The following is a 22,661-nucleotide window of genomic DNA, read 5'->3' as shown; positions in this document are numbered from 1 at the left end:
CCCCCCCCCCCCCCCCCCCCCCGGTGATTCAGTGAGCTGAGCTGACATTTTGTGAGCAGGACAGGACCTAGGAGTCCCAGCACCATCAGCGGGCCAGTGCGAGCCAGGTCAGCCAGAGAGGAGAAGCATGGCCACGGCCTGAGGCTCGTGGCCCTTGAGACTCCTCCTCTGCCCCTGAGTGAGGGGTCCATCTTGGTCTGTTCAGGCAGCTGAAATGGTACCACCATGTGGGCAGCAGACACTGGGGGCTGCAAAGTCCCAGATCCGGGCCCCAGCAGATCCATGTCTTGGTGAGGGCCCACTCCTGCTTTGCAGACGGTGGTCTTCTTCCTGTGGAGAGAGAGAGAGAGAGCAAGTGTTCTGGTCTCTTCTTAGAAGGTCACTGCTGTGCTCTGAATGTTTGTGTCCCCACCAAATCCATGTGTTGAAAAACCTCGTGCCCAAGGTGATGGTGTTAGGAAGTGGGGCTTTTGGGGGTTGTGGGGTCATAAGGAGTGGGGTTAGTGTCCCAGTAAAAGAAGCCCCAGCCCCTTCCCCCGCTGTGAGCACATAACTGCCCCCTGGAGTAGGGTGGTCACCAGAGCCCTCCATGCTGTCGTCCTTATCTGGGACTTCTAGCCTCCAGAACAGTTGAGAAATACATTTATTTTTTTTAATAATAAACCCAAATTTTGTTATAGCAGCCTGAAGAGACAAAGACAGGCGTGAATCTGGTTTATGGGCGCTCCACCCTGCTGGCCTGATCACCTCCTGAGGGCCCAGTCTCCTAATCCCGTCATGTTAGGGGTAGACTTGAACATGTGAATCTTGGCCAGGGACATATTCACTCCGCACACTAACTTACATCGCGGCCAGAGGTTGTGGGTGCAGATCGTTCACTGGGGAAATAAGTCCTGGGGTTCTAATGTTTGCTTTTCTAACGTGTAAACATTTTAACATAACATTTAAAAAATGCTCAGAGGTGATTTATATTCCTCTCTCCCCACATGCTCCATACATTTATTGAGCACTTACTGTCTGTGAGCCACTGTTTGGGTCCCTGGGGATATGGCAGTGGACGCAAGACCCAAATCACTGCCCTCCTGCTGCTTGCTTCTAGTGGCGATGAAGTGAGTATGAAGGAAAGTAGTCAGCCAATAGGAAAGATTATACTGAAATCAGAAAAAGGTTGGGGAGCAATGGGGGTGACGAGAAATAGTTTGTATGGTGTGGACATGCAAGTTCATACTGACACAAGCCAGGAATAAAGGTAGGAGAGAGAATGAGCCAGGTGTGGTTAGTTATCTGGGGGAGAAAAGTCCTATGCAAAGGGCATAGCAAGTGCAAAGGCCCTCATGTTTAAAGAACAGAAATGAGGCCGTGGTAGGAGACAAGGGCAGAGATGTAAGGGCCTGGTCAGGTTGGGCCTTCTAGGCCCTTGTAGGGGCATGGCTTTGACTCTGAGTGACATGGGGGCCTCTGGTGGATTTTGAACAGGGACAGGGGAGGTGCACTGGCCACTCTGTTGAACACAGGCAGATGGCGGGCAGAGCAGGGGGCAGCGAGACCGCCTGGGAACTCTCGCAGGAGTCTGGGTGAGAGAGCATGGTGGGTTGGACCAACATGCTGGTCGGAAGTGGTGAGAGCGTGGCCGGGTTCTAGGCTTGCTGTGGAAGGAGGGCCATCAGGTTTTGCTACGGGTTGCCTGTGGGCTATGGGAGAAGGAAGAGTCTGGGAGGATTCTGAAATTACTGGCCTGAGCAAATGGAAGGCAGTGAATTGTCATCTGGTGTCATGGGGACAGCTGCAAGGGGAGGAAAATCAAATTTGGTTTTCGGGCCATTTACTTTGAAGTAAATGAATGAGCAGTTGAATATGTGCGTCTGGGGTTCCCAGAAGGAGATAGAAACTTATTGGTCCTCTGTGTACACATGGTGTTTAAAACCATGGGACTGGCTGAGGGCACGTAAAGAGGTTTTAAAGATCTCCTCCTGAGAAGAAACTTGTAAGCATCTCCTCACCCGTTCACCCGATGTTGAGTGAAGGGGTTGCTAGCCCATCTCTGTGTGGCAGTGAGGGGCTGCCTGGCTCCCGAGGACCCCTGGTACCTGGCCTTCCCCAGCCATCAGCTGCCGAGTTCACCTTCCCTCGCCATCCTGGGTCTGGCCCGATCCCCCCCTCCAGTCCTAGAAATGAAAGCACAAGTGAGCACGCAGAGGTTGCCCTGGAGCCCATACGGAGTGGAAGTTTCAGGGGGTGGGGTGGGCTGAGTAACTGCTGATTCATGCTTTCCTGCCCGCCCTTGGCTGCATCAACTGGGATGTGCTGCATCCTGGAGCCAAAGTCATGTTCTCTCCACAGCACTTTGCCAGGAGCCTGAGAGGCACCTGCCCTTGGAGGACCTCCAGTGTGTCGCGTGATGGATTTTTCTTCTTGGCATAGGCAGAGCTCTATCTAAATGTCTCAGAGGTGTTCGCAGGGGCTGAGTCATTGTGAGGGTTGGAGGTTGATGAGTTGTTCGGGCCAGATATTGCCATTTTCACGTGCTGACAGTGAGGCCTCCGTTTTCCTTGAAAAGGAGAGTATTGGTGTGCAGTCCGCATCCCTTAAGCAGGTTGGAGGTATGGTTGAGGCCCCGGGGTAACAGGGAAGGAGGTGTGCCCTCTTTAGCAGCTTGCTAGTAAAATCCTGAGGGTGTTTCGTCATTTCCGGAACCTGGCCAGCAGAGGAGCCATTCTGCCTTGGCTGCCTTCCCGCTGAGACATGTTCCTAATAACAACACTCTCTGTTTCTGCACTTCTGTTAGGTGTCAGGTGCTGTGCACCAGGCGCCGCGTTTTCTTAACACCTCTGGAAAATCCATATCATTGACATGCCATTGGACAGATGGAAAAAAACCAAGGCTTAGAGAAGCCATGTGGGGTCTCACAGTATAATGAGGTCTGCCCTGAACCCCCAGCCCACACTGTACCCCCATGGCTGTCCTTTGGACTAAGGGGACATCATCTGAAGCCTCTTGGTTTACCCAGTCGCACGGGTCTGGGAGATGGGACTCTATCTCATATTTCTATCCCAGAACTCTCACCTTACACATGGGAGGCCCACATGTGTGGCCCAAGACCATACAGCATTTCCCAGGGGAGAATTTGTGATGCTGTCCCGCAGTCAAGTGAGTCCCTTTAAATAAAAGGATGTTGTGGACGTAGGGATGGGGCTTCTTCCCAGTCTGATCCTCATGGGCCTGTCCTGGGACTCTAGGCAGAAAGGACGCACATGTCATCATCACTGTAAAGAATGGTAGTGAATTGCCTGTGATTGGGGGTGTTCAGGCAGAGACTGGGCATGACTTGGTGGCTCTGGTAGTCAGGACTCTAAGCTAAAAGACAGAAACCCAGTGCAAACTGGGTCTTAATAAAAAATGAAGTCTTTGTGGTTCATGGAAACCTCGTGTGCCCACCCAGGAGTTCGTCTGACCTTGGGCCAGGCACCAGCCAGGGGTCAACTGTTCAAATGTGGGTGTGCTCTTCTTCTCTTGTTTGTCTCTGTTTTCTTCTTTATGGTCTTTGTTCTCAGGCAGGTGTGCACTCACGCTCTCTCGCTCTCTCTCTCTCTCTCTCTGATGGCTTCTAGCAGGTCCAACTAACTTCCTATGAGCTTAGCAATTCTGGTGATGTGAGAGGGTCTTTTTCATGACCTCTATGGAGATTCTTGGAATCAAGCCTCCCGCCATCCCTGAACCAATCACTGTGGCCAAGGGGGCGGTAGGTACCGATGAGTAAGGTCAGGGCACATGCTGCCCGGGGCCAGGGGTGTATGGTCAGCCTCCCAAAGCTGCTTGAGCTCAGAGAGGAAAATGCAGGGTTCCATTAGCTGCAGGAGAAGGCAGTGGATTTTGGCAGAGAAAACTGGGGACTATTCACACTGAGGGCCTCTGGTCAAGCGGTCTTCGAGAATCCAATGTGGAATATTGGGACGATTGCTTTTGAAAAGACTCTTTTTAATCTAAGACATAATGATCAGCTTGATTTCTTAGCCAGAAGGTGTTGCTGTTGCTGCTTTTCTGTCTTTGCTTTTGTCTTCCTCACATCCATGTCCTTCTCCTTTCCTGGGATCACTAACGAGAACGGAGTCCAGCTGCAGGGAGACCTGCTCATTGCCTCCGATGCGCAGTCAGGACCCTGCAGGGTCTCCCTGGAAGCTGGGCCTCTTGTTTGCGGTCCCACTCACTGTGACAGGGCACAAACACACTGTCACGTGGTCAGTGAGCACTTGTAACCTTGGGCATTAGGGTGCAAGTTCACGGGAGGCAGAGATTTGGGGCGGTCTGTTCACTGCTGTGTCCCCAGTGTCTAAATGGTGCTTGGCACATGGTAGATGCTCAGGCAACCCTGATGGGTGCAGGAGGCAGAGTGGGAAGAGCATCATTTGAAACTGGACAGGTCTGGGTTTGAATCTGGAGTTTTGGAGGACATGGTCTTAGATCCACCTGGTGCCCAGTGACGACTCGGGGACATGGCAGCTGCTATCGTCACAGGTTCCTGGTGGCCAAGAGACGAGAGGCCCAAAGCTCCCACATAGTTGGGAGGGCCCAGAAGGGGTTGTCCCCCTGTAGTCCCCCCCCCCCCACACACACACTCTAGGAGGGAATGTGTCTCAGAGTCTGAGTGGATCACCCTGACCATCTGAGCCCTCGAGGGCCAGGGATCCTCCAGTAAAGAGTGTTCCTGAATCTCCCATTCTGTAGCTGTTCGTGTGGAATATCTTTCTTGCCCTCCGTTAAAGGAACCTGTGTCCTTTGCCTATCTCTGTCCTCATCTTTCCTTATTTATTCCAGCATCTCCGTGTGAGAGCTCTGCCTGTAGTCTCTGTAAGCCTCTGTTTCCTTACCTGTAAAATGGGAATTTGCCTTGAAGACAGGTGAGTCCTGCAGTGAAGGAATGTTGGTAAAGGGCCTCGGATGGTGGAACACAGAATGCATCCAAGCTGTGGTCACGGTTCTCACTGGAGCCCGGGGATGACCTGCACTGCATTCAGGACCCTCACAGTATCTGAGAAGTAGAAGGAAAACACTTGCTGGGCCCATGTAGCATACACAACACACACCTTGGGGCGGGTAGATGTGAGTTCAGATTGTGGCTTCACCACTTGTTATTTGTATGGCCTTCGACACATGATTTAACTTGTCCCAGTCCAGTTTCCTCTTTGATGAATGGGAAACACGAGTCCTCCTTCCCATGGGTGTTGTAAGACAGCCTCTCCCAAACTTCTTTGGGCTCTGTGCCATTCTGCAGACTTGCAGGCCCATTGTGAGAGAGCCGGGAGACACAAGGTTGTTACACAGAAGGATTGTGTTTGTCAGGATAGGCTTGGTTCTACTCCAGTAACAAGCACTCCCTGGTCCCCGGGGTGTAACACGGTAAGAGTTGATTTCCATGCGTACTGTGTGTCCAGCATGAGCTGCCCAGGGCCAAGGGTGGGAGTGGCCTACTCCCTATAGTCACTCGGGAACCTGGGCCGACCTGAGCTCTCCGGTTCTGCAGCCACACCACGGGGAGAACGTGGCCTTCTCACTTAGTGTGGCAGGGGCAGAGACAGCTGTAGAGGTCCAGGGCAGCAGCCCCTTGCTGAGACTCAGGAGTGCCATGAGCACAGAGGCCGCGAGACCCGAGGGAGAAGAAAGGTGAGCACTGGTGTCTCGGCCGCAAGGACTTCCTTGTCTCCGTGTCATTCCCACTTCAGGGCTTGTGACTTCAGTCCACCTCCAGACCAGTGCTTTCTGCCAGTAGGGGGAGAAATTGAGGCCTCAGCCACCCGCCATCCTGCCCCCAGCTTGATACAGGCTGCTGAACCAACGAACTCCCTTTTACTTCTACCAGGTTTGGGGGAAGTGGGCGTGTCTCGTTGGGCTACTGCTCAAGTGACAGAAAACAGAGGAAAGTCACATTGGATGAGCCCGTCTGTAGGGGTTGATCATGAGGAACCACTGTGATACTGTTGCATTTGTCCTCACTAAATGTGTCATGGGGCTTCAGTGACCCAGAGAGAAAGTGACTTCCATGGCTGTCTGTGGAAGGAAGAGAGGTGAGTGATGTTTGCAGAGTGCCTGCTGCCGGCCCGGCCGTGTTCTAGGTACTGACACATCCATAGAATCTTAGTTATGTGCCACGTGGCACGTGGTACCCCTTGCAGGGAACAGGGTACGGTCTCAACAGTGAGATTTAGAAATGTGCTCAACTGGGGAGAAATGATAGCCGCTGTTCTTTGTGGGACGCAACCGGCCAAGGGTGACCCTAGGGTCAGACCCAGTCTGTCTGCCTTTAAAGTGCATGCTTTTTGTTGGTATGTTTTCTAAACCAGCCTATCCTGTCTTTGTATCCTGATGACCCTGGGGCTTCAAGAAATGTCACAAGCACACACATTTTCATGTGTTACCAAGTGCTACAAGAATCCGTCATAGTTGGGACACTGTTGATTGAGCCCTTGGGTATAGACCCCGTTGCTAGCGATCCTGTGATGTAAGTGGCTGCCATTTTTATTGATGCAGAAGCTGACTCCCAGAGAGGCTGAATGACTTGTCCAAGGTCACTTAGCAAGTCACTGGCAGATGGGGTTCCCCGTCCTGGCCACCTGGCTCCAAGTTCATCCTCCAAACCACTACCCTACACTGCCTGCTCAGACTTGAGCATGACCTTCCTTCCGTATGGGTGTCTGTGTCCCCAGCTCACGCTTGGCAACAACGGTGTACCCCACCCAGGGAGAAGCCAGGTGATCGTTACCCGAAGGGGGCCCCTCTCATCTTGAGGCGAGTGCTGTGTGGTACGAGAACGGGGCTCTCCAGGGAGAAAAACATTTTTTTGATGCTCATAAAATTTAATGTTTTTCATTTACTGTCTTTCTTTTGAAACTTGGGCATAATATATTGAGCTGTGTCTGAAATATTCAGGAGGTCTCTGTATTCCTTCTGATGGAACATGATTAAGAATGCATGCTGGCCTCCCCTCATTTCTAGAAGACATTGGAATATGACAAAGAGCCATATAATTTCAGAATTTACATCTTTATATGAAATTCTGTGCTTTCCAGCATTCTGCACAATAAATGCAAAAGCAACACTCCAGGGTGAAATAATTTTTGAAGAAACCTCTGGAATGGAGAGCAGGTATTGGGTACATGATATTATATAACTTCCTAGGGCTGGCAAGCAGGTCTGCGGCATACGAAGCAGCTGCCCCATGGTGAGTGCCTCTGTGTGCTGCCCTGGGTGCTCTGAAGTTTGCTCCTGTCCCGTTTGGTTCTCCCGGCAGCCCCGCCTGCTCTGTGACAGATCCCCACCTGGTAGGTGAGGAGACGAGTGCAGAGTGCAGGGGGCTCGGAGGCGGGGCCTGGGTTTTAACTTGCTCTCCTGCCTAACCTTCTCCCGCTGTGCAAGCTTCAACCTGGGGGAGCTTCTGGACCCCTCCCCTGGGCCCAGGCTGAGTTGAGACCTGCCCTCCATGTTCCTGCTGCACCACCGGCCACACTGTGTGGGGACCGTCAGAGTCAATCCCGTGGAGATGGGGAGCTCCCTGAGGGTCACCGCTGAGGCCCAGCACCCAGGACAGTGCCTGGCACACCAGTGAAGGGCCCAAGAAGCAGATGAAGTAGTGGTTCTGGAAGTGTGCGGGGAGGCGCACTTGGCCTCAGGAGGAGCTTTATAGAGTAATGACTGCAGAGCTTCAAGAGATCGTGCATACTCCGTGGTAGTTAGGAGCATGGGCTCTAGGCTTGGATCCCAGGTTCTCTGTGGGTACCTCAGACTAGGACTGAACCCCCGTCAGCCTCTGTGTGCTCGCCGGTTCCCTGGGGGGTAGTAGCTGGAATGCAGACAGCACCCGGGCAGGGGTTTCCTCTCTTCCGTCGGCCGCTGTATCCGCAGTGCTGAATTCCGAGCATGCTGCATGGTAGATGGTCCATAGGAACTTGTTGAGCAGATGGGTCTGTGCGTTCCCTGCTCCTGCAGAGGAGTGTTCAAAGAAGGGAATGGGCTATGGCCAGGCCTCACAGGTTCCCTGCGCATGAGCTGATGTGTGAGACCTGGGTCTCGCACAGAGTACGTGCTCGGTGAATGTCTGCTCCTTGTAATGAGGGCTCCCCCTCTTCCTCCTCCTCCTTCAGTGCCTGCCCTGCAAGCTGGAGAAGGCGTTCTGTGCTGGGAGGTGGATGAGGCCACTGCGGAGCTGCCTTCCAACTCTGGGATCCTCAAGAATCAATAGCTCCTCCGTGAGCCAGCCTGTAACAGCAGTGCTTTTCAAAGGAGAGGCCAGCAAAGCTTTTTGAAGTAATTCTTGACCCATTTTCACAAGCTCAGCCGAACACAATATTTTATACTTGTAATGGGTGATAATTACAACCATTGTATGATGCCAGGTAAACTGCATTATCTCCTGTGTTAACAGAAAGGAGACTTTGTGCTCTTCTCCACCATTGACCCTCCCATAATTGATCCAGCAAAGAAAAGCCTGGAAGTGTCTGGTTTTGTTGCTGGCTTTGGCAGTGATTCCAAGTAAGATGTGTAGAGATGGGTGAGATCCTGTGCTCGATTCCAGGACGGTGAACTGTGCGGGAGACAGCATTGTCTGCTGGGTGCACAAAGCCTGGCCACGGCATTGACGTACCACCTTCTGCAGGAGCTTTGTGTAACAAAAAGAATGTGGTTCTGGGTGTTAGCTATCGCAGTAACCTCTCTGTGATTAGGGGCAAGGGTTCTAGACTCTTGGGGTCTCATTTTCCTCCCCTGTGAAATGGGAGCAACAGTAGCACCTGGCAGAATGTCTAAGGCCACTGTACAGTTGTGCAGGTTGTTCACTGTACAAGGGCATGTGCTCGGAGTCCAGTAGGAGCTGTATCCAGCCCATGCCCCACTCACTGAGCTTAGGCCCTGTGAGGCTATAGCCACCCAGAATGCACACCTTTTTGTTATTTGTGCAGAAAGATCCTTTGTGGCCCTGCAGATGCTTGATCTGTATTAGGTGTTCAGAAAACAGCAGCTGTTGTAGCTACTGCTGATGCATCTTTTATGGAGATTATGCATGAATGGATCAAAGGAGTTGGGGAGGGAAGTAAACGGAGATTTGAGTTGAGCTTTGAGGGGTAGGTGGGGCTTTAGGAGGTGTTTGAGGGAGGGAGTTGGAGGAGGATCCCGTAGTCTCATTATGCCGGTGTCCGTCTTTCCCTTGAAATGTTTCCTCCCCTCCCCTTCCCACCTCGCCCCTCCTTCTACCTCACCCCTCTTTCCATTGCTTGAATCCTATGTCAAGGAAATGAATGGGATGCCACTGAAAGCTGTTTTTAAATTTTGGGTTCTGGAGAAATTTCAGTGTAGACAAAAACGGTGTCATGTATCTCCCTGTACCCGTTACAGGCCTCATCCAGCTCCTTCTCCAAGACCAGTCCTGCTGCGTGCTAGCCCTCCTTTGCCCCCCGCCCCCGCATTATCTTGAGATCAGTTGCGGATAGCCTGTCACTGTGTGTGTCAACATCATTGACAGATGTTAGGCGGAACAGTGTGATCTGGTTTGGGTTTCAGGGGGGCTGTTGGAGCATCAGCTTGGGAGTGGGGTGCAGAACAGGACAGGCAGCAGGGGCTGTCATTTTTGTCCAGGTGGGAGATGGGAGCGGGTGTGAGAGAAGTTAGCGCTGTCGATGGTCCAGGGCCTGTGGCAGCGGCTGCTTTGTTGGCGCCTGGTTCGTAGCGAACAGTGGCTCTAATAGTAGGGGTACTCGTGCGTGCCATGCTCTAAGCTAAGCACTTCTTAGTTCTTAATCATTTAAATCTCATGGAACCCCTGTGAGATTGACACTGTTAGCAGCCTCATTTTATGGATGAGAAACTGAGGCCCAGACAGGTAAAAGCGATTTGGGGGATGGTCTCCTGACTCGGGGTGCACACCTTAGACACAGCGCCAGGCGGCCTCTCTGCAGAGGCTCCAGCAGGAGGGTGACAGGTGACGGGACCTGTCAGACAGCTTCGCAGCTGCCTGATGCCTCTCTGTTGCTCTTGGGTGAGCGTATCTTTCAGCAGAGGGCTGGGACTCATGGTTTTGTTTTTCTTTTTCTTTCTTTTTTTTTTTTTTTCTCCCGTCATTGCTCATTTGTCTCAACCGCAGGGAAGGTGTCGGCTGCTGCTTGATGATCACGCTTTCTGTCTATTCTGCCTTTGCTCTTTAAGGGCCATTAGCAAAGGCTGGAAAGAAAGGTGTTATCTGGGCTGTTCGCAGCCACTGCTCCGTGTGACCTTTCTCCACGGCTTGCCTTGTGTATTCTCTGAAAGGTCACGTGTCAGGAGAAACAAGGACCAACATTAGGGACTGGGGCCCAGCAGCTCCATGCTGGGGCTGCCACATCTGTTTCTCAGAGACAGACCATTATTAATTGAGCTGTTGTTCGTTCTGGGTGTTTCTTTCCCCCCATTAAATCGTAATCCCAGCCAAATGTTTTCAAGTAGGACTTCTCTCAAGCTCAGCGGTTCTGAACACACAGGGGCTAGCTACAGAGGAGATTAAGGGAGGCTCTTTCACATTGAACTTATCAGCAGGGTTTTCTTACAAGCCTCTACTTATCTCAGGGATGGAGCAGATAGCCCACATAGCCCTATCTCGTGGCACTTGAGGATGGGTCTGTCTCAGGCTTCAGCTGAGTGTGTCACTTGACAGCTTTACAATGTGATGTCGAGGAGGACCAGTCCTGAGATGGCAGAGCTGTTGCCTTCTCAGGGTAGAGGTTGGGGGAGCCTGAGCAGCTCCTGGGCTCAGCAACACCCCCGCACCCAGCTCCGTCCTCCACCCAATAGGATCATGGTGAAAGGCGGTGTGGAAGGAAGGAGGAAACCGGGGAGACTCAGAAGACAGGAGATGCAGGGTTGTGAGCTCTGGGGTTACTGGCTCCCCACCCCCTCCTTACAGACTGTGACTTTGGACAATTGCTTGCCCTTTTTGAACGTTGCTTTCATCTTCTGTAAAATGGGCACAGAGCTGTACTTCCCAGGCTTGTTGTATGTGCGAATGTGGAGAGCGCCTGGAACGCTCCTTGTCTCTAGAAAGTGCTTATCATGGGTACTGAAAGATCGTTCACCGGGGCCGGCCCTAGGGAGCTACCGAACTCTTTCTTAATGCGCCTCATGACACACCTGGACAATGAGGGGCACTGTCCTTATTTGACGAAGAATATAGTATGAATCAGAGATGTGAACTTACATACTCATGTCACACAGCAGAAAGTAGAACCTGGATTGGACTTCCACACCTCTTATGTCTGTACCTATCCTGATTTTGAACATCCTGAAGTAATACCTGACAGTCCCTTGGGATGATTTCATATTGAAATTGTCACTTAGAAACTGATTTCCGGGGTGCCTGGGTAGCTCAGTCGTTGGGCGTCTGCCTTTGGCTCAGGGCGTGATCCCGGTGTTCTGGGATCGAGCCCCACATCGGACTCCTCCACTGGGAGCCTGCTTCTTCCTCTCCCACTCCCCCTGCTTGTGTTCCCTCTCTCGCTGGCTGTCTCTCTGTCACATAAATAAATAAATAAATAAATCTTAAAAAAAAAAAAAAAAAAAGAAAGAAACTGATTTCCAACATGTCTTCACATGAAGCAAAACCCGCTTTCTGGAAGGCTCATCCTGGGGCTTGCATACTCCTAGCATGTCCTCTGGGGTCTCTTTTAGACGCTGAATTCCACGGTAGGGCCTGCTTTAGCACAGGTTCTCACTTGATCTGGGTGCTCTTCCCTGCACTGCCAGGGTCTCCTTGAGGTGGGTGTCTGTGAAGTGGTCTGAGGCTGGTCTCTGGGGGCTTAGAAGGCAGTGGGAGCAGCCAGAGCCCCGATGGCTGTCCTCCTCTGCCTACTGATGACAGCCATGCCCTGTCTGGTTGATGGTGCCTTTTCCTCGGTGTGTCCGTGTGTGTGCTCGTGTGCGTGCGCACCCCTGTGTGTGCAGCGGTGCCCTTTCCTAGGGGATGCGTGCACCCATGTGTGTGTGACGCCTTTTCTGGCGTGTGTGTATGTTAATGTGTGCACCGTGTATGGGTGACAGTGCGTTGTCCGGCAGGTGGGGCTGTGAATGTGCCAGTGTTTCTTGCCTGGGGCAGTGCTCAGAGTCCTTGGCCCAGGTTCATCAGCCCTGGCAGGCCCTGTGCTGTTGAGACGGTGGCTCAGCATCCTGGTGATGGTGGGTGGAGAGGCCGGGTAGAGAGTCCAAAACATGGACTTGGGCTGTGACTCTTGGTTCCGGGGCTCCTGGCTTCCTGTGTGGCCGTGCGCACGGTGCTTACCCTGTCAGTGATGCCGTTCCCTCAGCTCTAGAGTGAGGAGGAGTAAGAGCCTTCGTCTCCTAGGGAGCCGCAGCATCTGACAAAGTGCTTCCTGGAGAGATGGGCGAGCAGCCGTAGGGCAGAGAAGTGCGCCGTGCGCCTGCCTCCCGCGCCCCACAAGCGCTGTGCCAAGTACTGCCCCATTTCTCATCCTTGGGAGTCTCCTGTCCCCCCTGGAGGAGCAGGCTGGGTTTAGCAGCAGGAGATCTGGTCTAGAGTCGCGGCCTTATACAGGGCGCGCAGCCTCTCTCAGCCTAGCCTTCTGCTCAGCCCAAGTGGTCCCAGTATTTCCCTTGCTGGGTGATTTATCTATCACCTGAAGGGTTGAGTGGTGGAAAGAATACAGGCTTTGGAGCCATGATAACTGGGTTCAGATCTCAGCTGTCACTCGTGAGCTCTGTGACCTGAGACTTCCTCATTCCCCGAGCCTCACCTTCCTCCCCTGGGAAATGGGCACGTTCAGGCAACTATAGGAGAGGCTGAGCGTACCAGGGTCAAAGAGGGCGATGGCGGCTGTAACTTTCCCAGGACGTCTGAGACCTGTGTCCTGGGCTGGGTATGGACACTCAGGATTTTAGTTACTGTCCCAGACCCACACTGTACGAGAACACCGTGTATACCCATCTGAAAGGAGGACAGGTATTGATGGCCTCGGTTCTGTCTTGTTTTTTTAAAAAAAACTCAGGTCTTACCTAAAAACGATCCTATTTTGGCTTTCTTTTGTTCTCATCATTCATCATTGTTTCTGATAATTAGCGTAAGACATTATTTCAAATCTAGCATATGTGTTGTAGGTAGGTGCCTTTCAAACTCCCTGTGGTGAAGAGCTGGGTTTTTAAAAACATTTCCATTTCACTGCAGACTAACACGTGTACAATACAAAAAAAAAAAAAATCTAGAAAAACCAAATTCCTGGATTTCATAGCAATATGAAATTGTGTTAAATATTTATAGATCTTCACTGTCAACTCCAGTTCTTCCTTTGTGCCAGACCGGTAGCTTGGAGCCCAGTGTCCGCCTCTCGGCCCCCGTTCCCAGGCCCCTCCGGGCGCCTGCACCGTTACCGAGTGCCCCGCCACACGTGCTGATGGCTGCTGTCTGTTGTCAGCCAGCGGCGTAAGGTAGTTGTTCTCTGGCTTGTGGCTTAGTTCACCTCAGTGAGAAGTTGGATGTAGAGAGCTGACAAGTGGAGAAGCTTCTGTGACATCGCTGTTACAAACATGGGCTGAAACACTAGGTTTTCTACAACTGGGCGCCAGCCCACCTGCAATTCATACCTCGGCGTGTGAGATGCGTCCCCCTGGTCTGTGCTGGTGGCTCCCAGATTGGAGTGATCGTCATGGCCAGTGGGGTCCTTAACAAGTACTTCTTGGGATGCCCTGCCCCCCCTCCCCATTGAGTCAGTTCCTGAGAAGGAGGGCCAGAAATCTGTATTTTTCAAGAGCCCTCCGAGTGGCTAATGATCAGCTTGTTTTGGGAACCACTGGTCCACATTGCACTACTTCCCTTCCCTCTGTGGGCACACTCCTCTCCTTAACCCCTGGAAGGCTCAGCCTATGTCCCATCGCCCAAGGTGGTGTGCGGAGAGCACAGATGGTGGCCATCCCGTCCTGCCACTTCCTGACTCCCCCACCCTAGTCTCACAGCCTGGCCTGTCTGAGCCTCGAGGCTCCTCCTCAGGGAGACATGCCCAGCCTGCAGGAGGGATGCGAGAGTCATGTGAGCGGATGGATGTAATACCTGGAAAAGGCCTGGAACATAGTTGGTGCTCAAGAGTGAATTAAGCAAGGTCTTAGTCTTTACCTGGTGCAGTGTCCTCATCACAGAAAGAGGTTCTAGATCCCTCCCTGCACCCTCTGTATGTGAGACCAAAGGCCAGCTTGTGCATTTTATACAACTTACGATGCTGAGACCTCAAAGTGAATGTTCTGGATAGTTTGGGGTATGTGACCAGGAGAGCCTCAGTTACCATTAAAATTTGGGGGTTGTCTTGGTCTAATCAGGGAAGTGTCTAATTAGGTAGCTGAGGGAGGGAGAAGCATGATTTGCTTGAATGTGATTAGATAGAACATTCCAATATCAAAGGAAATGCCAGAGGCTTTTTTTTTTTAAATTTATAATTCTTTCGTGATTTGGCAGGTAATTATGATAATTCCTGGGATTTTCACAGACTTAAAAGCTTTTTCACAGCCACATTATTTTTGGAAATCATCTTCTCTGATGCTCCAGCTGGAATGGATTGCTCAGTCTCCTGAACTTCCAAAGCTTTCGTCTTCCAAAGTCCAACTCAAATGTCACCTTCCTGATGACGCTTTTCCCCATCCCTTGTGCCAGGGATACCAAGTTGGTGTCATCCACAGGCCAAGTCTCCGATCAGTCGGGAGTGACTGCCTGAGTGTTTCCTTGAGGAAGGAGTGCAGCAAGCGACGAGTGGTGTCTCCCAGGGGCCAGAGGTGGGAGAGAGGGGGTGAGCCCGATACATTTTACTAATCCCTTGTGGCTGAGTATTTAGGTAGGTTCCAGCCATTTGGAGCTGCACTGGGGCTTGGGGCACAGGTGCAAGTGGAGGGGCTGGGTTACTCCCCGACAGAGACTTGCCAAGTCACAGGTGAGTGATTTTAAAAGTTTGATGGATATTGCCAAAGATTCAAGAAATCTGCCTTCTGTCCAGCCTAAAGGGCAAAATCCAAAAGGTGCCTGACAAGCAGCTGCACCTTGTTAATTCATGAGTTGTGCACTTTGAGAGGCTTCCTCTCCGAATGGCCCTGGGCATAGTGCATGGGGGTGGGCGGGGGCGGGGGGGCTGCCCGGCTTGTGCCAAGCCTGAGGGGAGAAGTGAGGGACTTCTGAATGTTCGCTCTTGGGAAGACCTTCCCTGATACCCCGTCCTCTTTCCCAGTCCTCCTCTCTCAGTAAGCTCTAGTTTGTCTGATCTGTAAGGTGTGAACCCCTTGACCTTCCTGCTCCTCCTCCACCAGGCCTGGCACATGGTTAGCAACTCTGTCCACTGGGGGACAATGAGTCTCTCTCCACAGCTGAGTTCGTTGGTATAGCACATGTGGCCCCTTTCTATCTGGCTTCTAAAGACATCCCTGTCCTCCATTTCCCTTTTATGGGATCACCCATCCTGTACAACCAGGTCTCCTTCACTGAGCACTTGCCACGTGCAGACGCAGTGCAGAGCTGGTTAGGTGCGGCTGCTCACGTTGGCAGCACGGTGGCCCCATGCAGTCGGTAGGGTTTTGAATCACCGTTTTGTGGGTAAATGGCTCTAGGCTCCTCAAGGTTAAGAGCCTGGCGCCGGAGCACACTGTGAGTGATCAGGTGCAGGCCTGTCTTAGACCAGACTCTGAGCCCTTAATTGCCTGTCTCAGCTGTCCCCTCCCCCCTCTGCCCCCACCAGCCCTGGCAACCTCTGGGCCTTTGTACTTACAGTTTCCTTTGCTAGATATGCGTTTCTTCTTCCTATCTCAGGGTGACCTCCTAGAGCTTAGCATGTTTATGGGACATAGAAGACCTGCGGGTCTGTGTGACTTTAGATGCTGGGGGTGGGGGGGCAGGTGATGGGGTTAGAGAGGCTGATCACGAGGGGGTTTGGGTTTTATTTATCCTTAAGGCAATGGGAAGCAATGAAGGTTTTAAATAGCAGGTGATGATATCGGATGTTGTTTTGGGACGATCCCTCAGTCTGCTTGGCCGAGCATGGACTGAAGGGTAGCCAGTGTCTGTCTCTGTGTCCCATTCCCTGCGACTCTCTCTGGCTGCTCCAGGCAAGGTTTGGTCAGGCGAGACCTGTCAGTGCCCTCAGAGCCTAACAGGAACTCCAGCCAGCTGGGCTTGAGCTGCCTGCTCTTGTTTCCATCATCTCCGCTTCCTTTTCTGGGGCTCTCGGAGTCTCAAATCCATTTCTAGTTACACTAGCGTTGGAAAGAGTTATTCAAGGAACAGTGAGCTCAGCATGGTTTATAGAAGATCAAAGCTGTTGGTCTCAACGGCTCTATGTAGGCATATCTAATCTAGAAACTCTGAATTTCAGAGCTTAGCTTAGTAACAGTGAATATTGCAGTTTTAATGGTTAGTCAAAATTATTTCATCAGTTTATCTCCTCTGTTCCACCGGATCCCCCCCGCCCCCCCCCCCCATTCCCTAGCAAAATGAAAGCTTTGTCTGACGTGGTCAAGTCACTCTTCTGGCTGCGAAAGAGAACCAGGCTTTTGACAGCTCCTGATAAATACCATTGCAAGCTGGGATGTTTCGATGTTTTATACATTTATGGAAAATTGTTTTAACACTCTGGCTCCCACTGCAAAACAAAGCAAAACAAAAACAAAGCAAAACCTTGCTTTCCTTTGGAAATGCCGGTGGCGTTTATGTAAAGCTCTGTTTTGCGGGGTTACGGCAGCAGGCATTTAGCAGGAGTATTGGCAGCTGTGTTCTCTGCATACTGTGTGGTAAATGGACTGTCCGCCCCGAGAAAGCTCAGGGAACATTTAGGTGATTTCTGTGTGGGGGATCCGCACAGGCATTATTAGCAATACTGTCTTTGTTTGTGAAAGACCAAAAGAAGATCGTCTTAAGCTTTTTCTATACAAAAGGAATAACACAGCTGGGAAATATGAATTTTAGGTCTGTACAGACAGAAGCTGGTTAAAGGCTCAGTGCCTTATTCTCCCGTTGTTAATTGCATGGTACTTGGAATATCTTTTATACCATTTCCCACTTGGCATTTCACATGGGTTTGAAGGAGGTGGGCACCCTGGGGACAGGGGGTTGCCATGAATAGGGTGCGGATTCACAGAGCAAGTAGAAGGAATCAGGATGTGACTGGGAGCCCAGTGCATTTTGTGTTGATTGTACCATGGCTGCCTTTAGTTTCAGGTGAAGAATTTCAGTTCTTTAAAGGGCCCAAGTGGTTCTACCCACTGATAAATGGAAGAGTGTTCATTATCAGCAAACTAAAAAGTAAGGAAAAGTAGAAATAATGGAAAGAAAATCTGTCCCTTGACTAATGTTAATATCTTGTGTCTTTCCTTTTATCTTTTATATAACAACACATCAAAAAAAAAAAGGCCCCCCCCCTTTATTCCTCCTGAGGCCCCAAGACTTAGGTTAATGATCCTTTCTTTTCCCATAAGATGTCTCCCTGTATCCCTTCTTGATTCTTACAGTATGTTTTATATTTCATATGTAGTACTTATTACAAGTGGTTTGATACTGATTTTGTCTTAAATAGAATATAAGTCCTGGCTGAAATCTATAGTATACAGGAGGGGTGATCTCTTAGGAAAAGCAGGGGGACAGGACTGGGGGAATGTCTCTTGACCTCTAAATTCTCAAGGGGTTCTCTTTAAGATGGTTGCAAGATTCTTCTTTCAAGGTTCCTGAAGACCATGGCAAGATGACATTGCAAATTTCTCTAAAATGTTTGAATAAATTATAGTCGAATTTGATCTTAAGCCCCCCCAAGATCGCTCATAGAATCAGAGAAATTACTTTGTTTTGACCATATAGGATGTCATTGTGCTTGTCATAAGTTGATAGCGAGAAAGACCTGTGGTTCACTGTGTATATCAGTCATAGACTACTTGATGGCAACCTCCTTTTGTTTGGGATGAGCCAAGGGTATTGAATAAATATGCACAAGTTCAAGGGCTCAGAGCAGGCCCGAGTGGGCTGCACGTGGGCATAATGCAAGTTGTAGAACTGTGGCGTGTGGTCCAGAGCCGGGGCCCCGGAGTCCCTCCTTCATGGGCGGTATGACCTTGAGCTAGCCCCTTCTACGCTGTGACATCGTTGCCCTTCTGTAAGGCAGGAATACTGACACCTGCCTCCCGGAGCCAGCATCATGAAGATGCGAGGAGCACTCGGAAGGGATGTCCCTGGCAAAGATCCTGGTGACTGAGGGGTCCTTGTGCTGCTGCCATAGGATCTGTCACCGTCACTGTCGCCATCGCCATCGCCCCGAGGCTCTGGCTCTGTGTTCTTGGTTTCAGAACCAAGGCCCTGAGGAACGAAAGTGGTCAGTTACTCCACCTGTGCCGTGAGCCGGGTCATTCCTGGCAGGCACAACTCAGATGAGGAAGAGAGCCTTTGCTAGGGAAGTGTCTATGAAGGATAAAAACCGAAGGCCCAAAAAGAACTGATAGGGCACTGTTCCGACCATAGACTGCGGACCGTTGATTCCGTAGTGTTCACATCCACCCAGTCACAGATGTGTTCGACTGAGAGGCGGGTTTGCACAGCTCATAAGCAGACAGTGTTGTGTTTCCAGCCAGGACAACCTCCTGGTGCCTTGCGGACGAGTGGCAGGCCCACAGATGTGGGGCAAGTGCTGGGGGTGGGGCGCGGGTCTGCCTTCTGAGCCTCACCGTGTGGTGCTTGTGTGTTCCAGGTGGCGGAGATGCACGGCGAGCTGATTGAGTTCAACGAGCGCCTGCACAGGGCCCTGGTGGCCAAGGAGGCCCTCGTGTCCCAGATGAGGCAGGAGCTCATTGACCTGCGGGGACCGGTGAGTGCTCCTGCCTGGGAAGGTTCCAGCCTCACTCTTCTGCCTGCTTTGTCCGTCTTCCCAGTCTCTGCTGCCCACAGCCACACTGTTCAGTTTGTTCATTGTTGGCAATGTCAAGGGTATGGAAAAGTACGGAGACGGAAAGAGTGAGCTGTCATGTCCCCACCATCCAGATTTCACGTGCATGAACCTTCCCTACACTTTTTTTGCTTCGGGTGGGAAGGGGTAGAATTAACATGATGGTACCAATTCTATTTGAAGCCTCCCCTTTGCAACATTTCACGCCCCCGCACTCCATAGTCAGTATTCTGAAATTGGTGTATAGCCTTCTCCTTCCTGTTTTTATACTTCACTACATAAATTTCCATGAGCAACAAACAATCTTGGTTTTGTGTAACCTTTACTTACATGGTGTTACCTGTATATATCTCCTTGGCCCTTGCTTTTGTTTGTTTTTAAGTCAGTACTGTGGTTTGAGGCCTATCTCACACAGATGTAGTAGAGGATTTTAAAACTGTGGTTCTTTTGATACATTTGGCCCCTTAGGGTCGTCCCCCCATATCTGTGGTTCCTTCTTTGCCACAGTCTGGAAGCAGATGACTCTCCTTCTGACGGGTTGTCAGAAGGTCAGTGGTAGCCAAACGCTATATGACAGCCCCTCCGTCACTCACCTCCTTCAGCTCCTCATGTAGGTGTTGTGTCCTCTCACATTGTCACAAGAAAGAAGGGAGAATAGAGGACAATAAGATACTTCGCGAGAGAGTCCACATTCACATCTTTCATTGCAGTATATTGTTAAAATTAATCTATTTGCTATTGTTGCTGATCTCTTAGGTGCCAAATCTAGAAATTCAACTTTGTCGTAGGTACCACATGAAGGTGTATGTAGGGTTCAGGACTGTCCGCAGCTCCAGGCGTCCACTGAGGGTCTTGGAATGTATCCCCTGCAGATACGGGGCATGACTGTAATTCCTTGTTGTGGGGGCCGTCCTGTGCTTTGTGTAGGAGGTTTAGCAGCACCCCTGAATTCTACCCACTAGAGGCCAGTAGCACCCCACTCGCTAACGACTTCCAAGAATGCCTCCAAACATTGCCAGATGTTCCCTGAGCAGTGGGGACCAAACCACCCTGGTCGGGGGCCTCCCGTCTAATTCGTTCACTTCCTTGACTCTTGAGTTCTCTCTTGAATGAAGTACAATGATAATTTTAATCCAGTTGCATTTTAATGGACAGTTAGGTTTTTTTGCATTAATTTGCTATTGCAAACCACGATGCTGAGAGCATTTTGTCCTCTTATATACGTTTATAATAGCTTCTTTGTTTCAAAGGTTTATCATGTCCAGTGTTAGATGCCCAAAGATTAAAGAATCTTATGCAAATTTGTTAAGTAGAACTCTGCTCAGTGGTGGTCAGTCTTGTTTGAAGTTCCCCACACGTGCTTCTCCTTCTGTATGATTTTGATTTAGATACTGGTGTTATTTCATCAATAGACCTCTTTGTATAGATCTTAAAATCTTAAAAAAAAAAAGGGGGGGGGAACCATAAATACGATATCATCATCATCCCTCCATTACCCTTCATTCTTTTATTTTTATTTTTTATTATTTTTTTAAAGATTTTATTTATTTATTCGACAGAGACAGAGACAGCCAGCGAGAGAGGGAACACAAGCAGGGGGAGTGGGAGAGGAAGAAGCAGGCTCTCAGTGGAGGAACCTGATGCGGGGCTCGATCCCAGAACGCCGGGATCACGCCCTGAGCCGAAGGCACACGCTTAATGACTGAGCCACCCAGGCACTTCAGTCTTTTAGATCATCAAAGAGCAGTGTTCAAATTTCTTACTGTTTCATAATGTTTTATAGTTTTTTAAAAACTAGGATACATGTGAGGTCCGTGTCTTGTCATTGGTTATGTCTCTTGTGTTTCATGTTTCATTTTAACACAGTTGTTTTGACTTGAGTGAAACAGAAGCTGAAATGTTCCATCCTAACCAGTCTTCATGTGAGATGGTGTGGCCCTAGGTGCAACCCGCACCTCCCCTCTGTCTCCTGAAGCTTGTCCTCCTCCCCAGCTCAACCTCTGCCCCAGGAAACCCCAACACCCCATTCGTCCCTCCTCCAACCCCTGCCCACTGCTGTTCCACTCCCTCTGTCCATTAATCGAAGTGCTCGCTGGTGTTCCTGTCCATCCGTCCTGTCCCCTCCACCTCTCTTTCCTCTCTTTTCCTTAACATGTGTTTGTGGAAGACCCTGGGTTGTGTCACCACTGGAAACTAGCTGATGGTGCCTTTGCAGCATTCTTCTCCATGCCCCTCTGTTGCTTCTATTTTCCGGAATTGGCACTTGGGTCTGGGGGCTGGGATGGGGCTTTAATTTTCCTGCGAACGTCGCTGTCGCTGGGGCGGTGTTTTCTGTCGGGAAGCGCAGAAGGTCGGACTGTCTGTCTTGCCGATCTTAGCAGTCCTGTAGTAGCACTTCCTGCATCCACTACACAGGTGTTTCTGTGAGACCCGGGCCTAAGGGCGAACTTGGCGGAGTTGTGTGCTATGTTATTTTAAACGGTACTGTGATTTATTTATTTATTTATTTATTTATTCATTCATCCATTCAAATACCTGTTTATGATCCCTCTTTTGGTGTGCACGAGTTCCTGCTAGCACTTTGAGATCCCTACCAACACTTGTGGGCGTGTGGCAGGTTTTAACTTGTGATTTTCTGATCGCGAGTGAAGTGGACCATCTTGCCATTAGCCAACTCAGTATTTCGGTTTCCACTTCTGTGACTGGCAGCCTGCGCCCATTTCCTGCCGGGTTGCGTGTGTTTTCTTGCTGATTTCTAGCAGTTCTTTACCTGTCTTTTCAATTAACAGATGTTGTGAATATTCCCTACCAGCCTATGGCTTACTTACCAGCTTTTTAATAAAAGTGGAAAATTTAAGCCTGTGGAAAAGGGAGAATCACCTAATGAAACCCCATCACTCAGCTTTGGCAGTAACCAACTCAGGGGTCATTCTTGACTCATTCTTACTCCATTCAGTCCCTTCCCAACTCAGATTATTTGGACGCATATCCAAGTCATATTATTTCAGTCACAGAATAGTTCAGTGTTTATCACTAAAAGATACTTATGGTACCATCATCATACCTAAAAAATTAATGATAATTCCTTACTATCCTCAAATGTCCAATCAGTGTTCAGTGTTCTCCAGTTACCTCAAAACATTTTTTTGATTTATTTGGTCTAATCAGGGTCTTAGTGCAGTGCAAACAGTACAGTTGGGTGATCGGTCTTTTTAGCTTCTTAATTTGTACGTTACCCTCCCCCACACACATCTTTTTGATACTATTGAAAAACCTGGCCTTAAGAACGGTCTCCTGTTTAGTGTTCTATTGATGGCAACCCCGTGGTAATCCTTACCATGTTCCTCTGTCCCTTGCCTTTCCTTTGAATTGGTCATTAGCTGTAGAGTCTGGATGAGTTTCAAGTTTGACTTCTTTTTTTTTTTGATACTTGCCCTCACAGGTGGTGGTGGTGGTGTGTACTTCCTTTATATGATGTCAGCATGTGAATGTTACCTCCTGTGCTTAAAGCCCTCTAGTGCAGTCCCCAGTTGAGTTGGTTTCCCTTATTCCTCAGATATCCAAGATGTGTACAAGATCTTTGTGGATTTCTTTCATTAGGGAGATAAATACGTTTTCCTAAGACAGAAACACAGGTAGTGAGTACCTATTGTGCACTAAGAACCTTCTGTGGGAGGTGATTTCATCTTTGTTTTATAGCTTGACTGAGGCTCAGGGAGGTCCCGAATCTTCCGGTGAGAGTATCGTGGA

At 50.2% G+C, this 22,661-nt stretch overlaps 1 protein-coding gene across 2 annotated transcripts in view; it reads left to right on the top strand.

Annotated features, from left to right (window-relative positions):
• SNX29 (sorting nexin 29) overlaps positions 1-22,661 on the top strand; it is a 511,108-nt gene that overhangs the window by 307,595 nt on the left and 180,852 nt on the right. For both annotated transcript variants that reach the window (XM_040635311.1, XM_040635312.1), the window contains exon 16: positions 18,717-18,833. In XM_040635311.1, coding sequence (XP_040491245.1) covers positions 18,717-18,833 — 117 coding nt within the window. The remainder of the gene's footprint in view (positions 1-18,716; positions 18,834-22,661) is intronic.

Source organism: Ursus maritimus, unplaced genomic scaffold, assembly GCF_017311325.1.
Source record: "Ursus maritimus isolate PB19 unplaced genomic scaffold, ASM1731132v1 scaffold_2, whole genome shotgun sequence".
NCBI classification, from domain to species: domain Eukaryota; kingdom Metazoa; phylum Chordata; class Mammalia; order Carnivora; family Ursidae; genus Ursus; species Ursus maritimus.
Note: the sequence above shows the minus strand (reverse complement) of the source record. Positions and strands in the feature narration are given on the sequence as shown.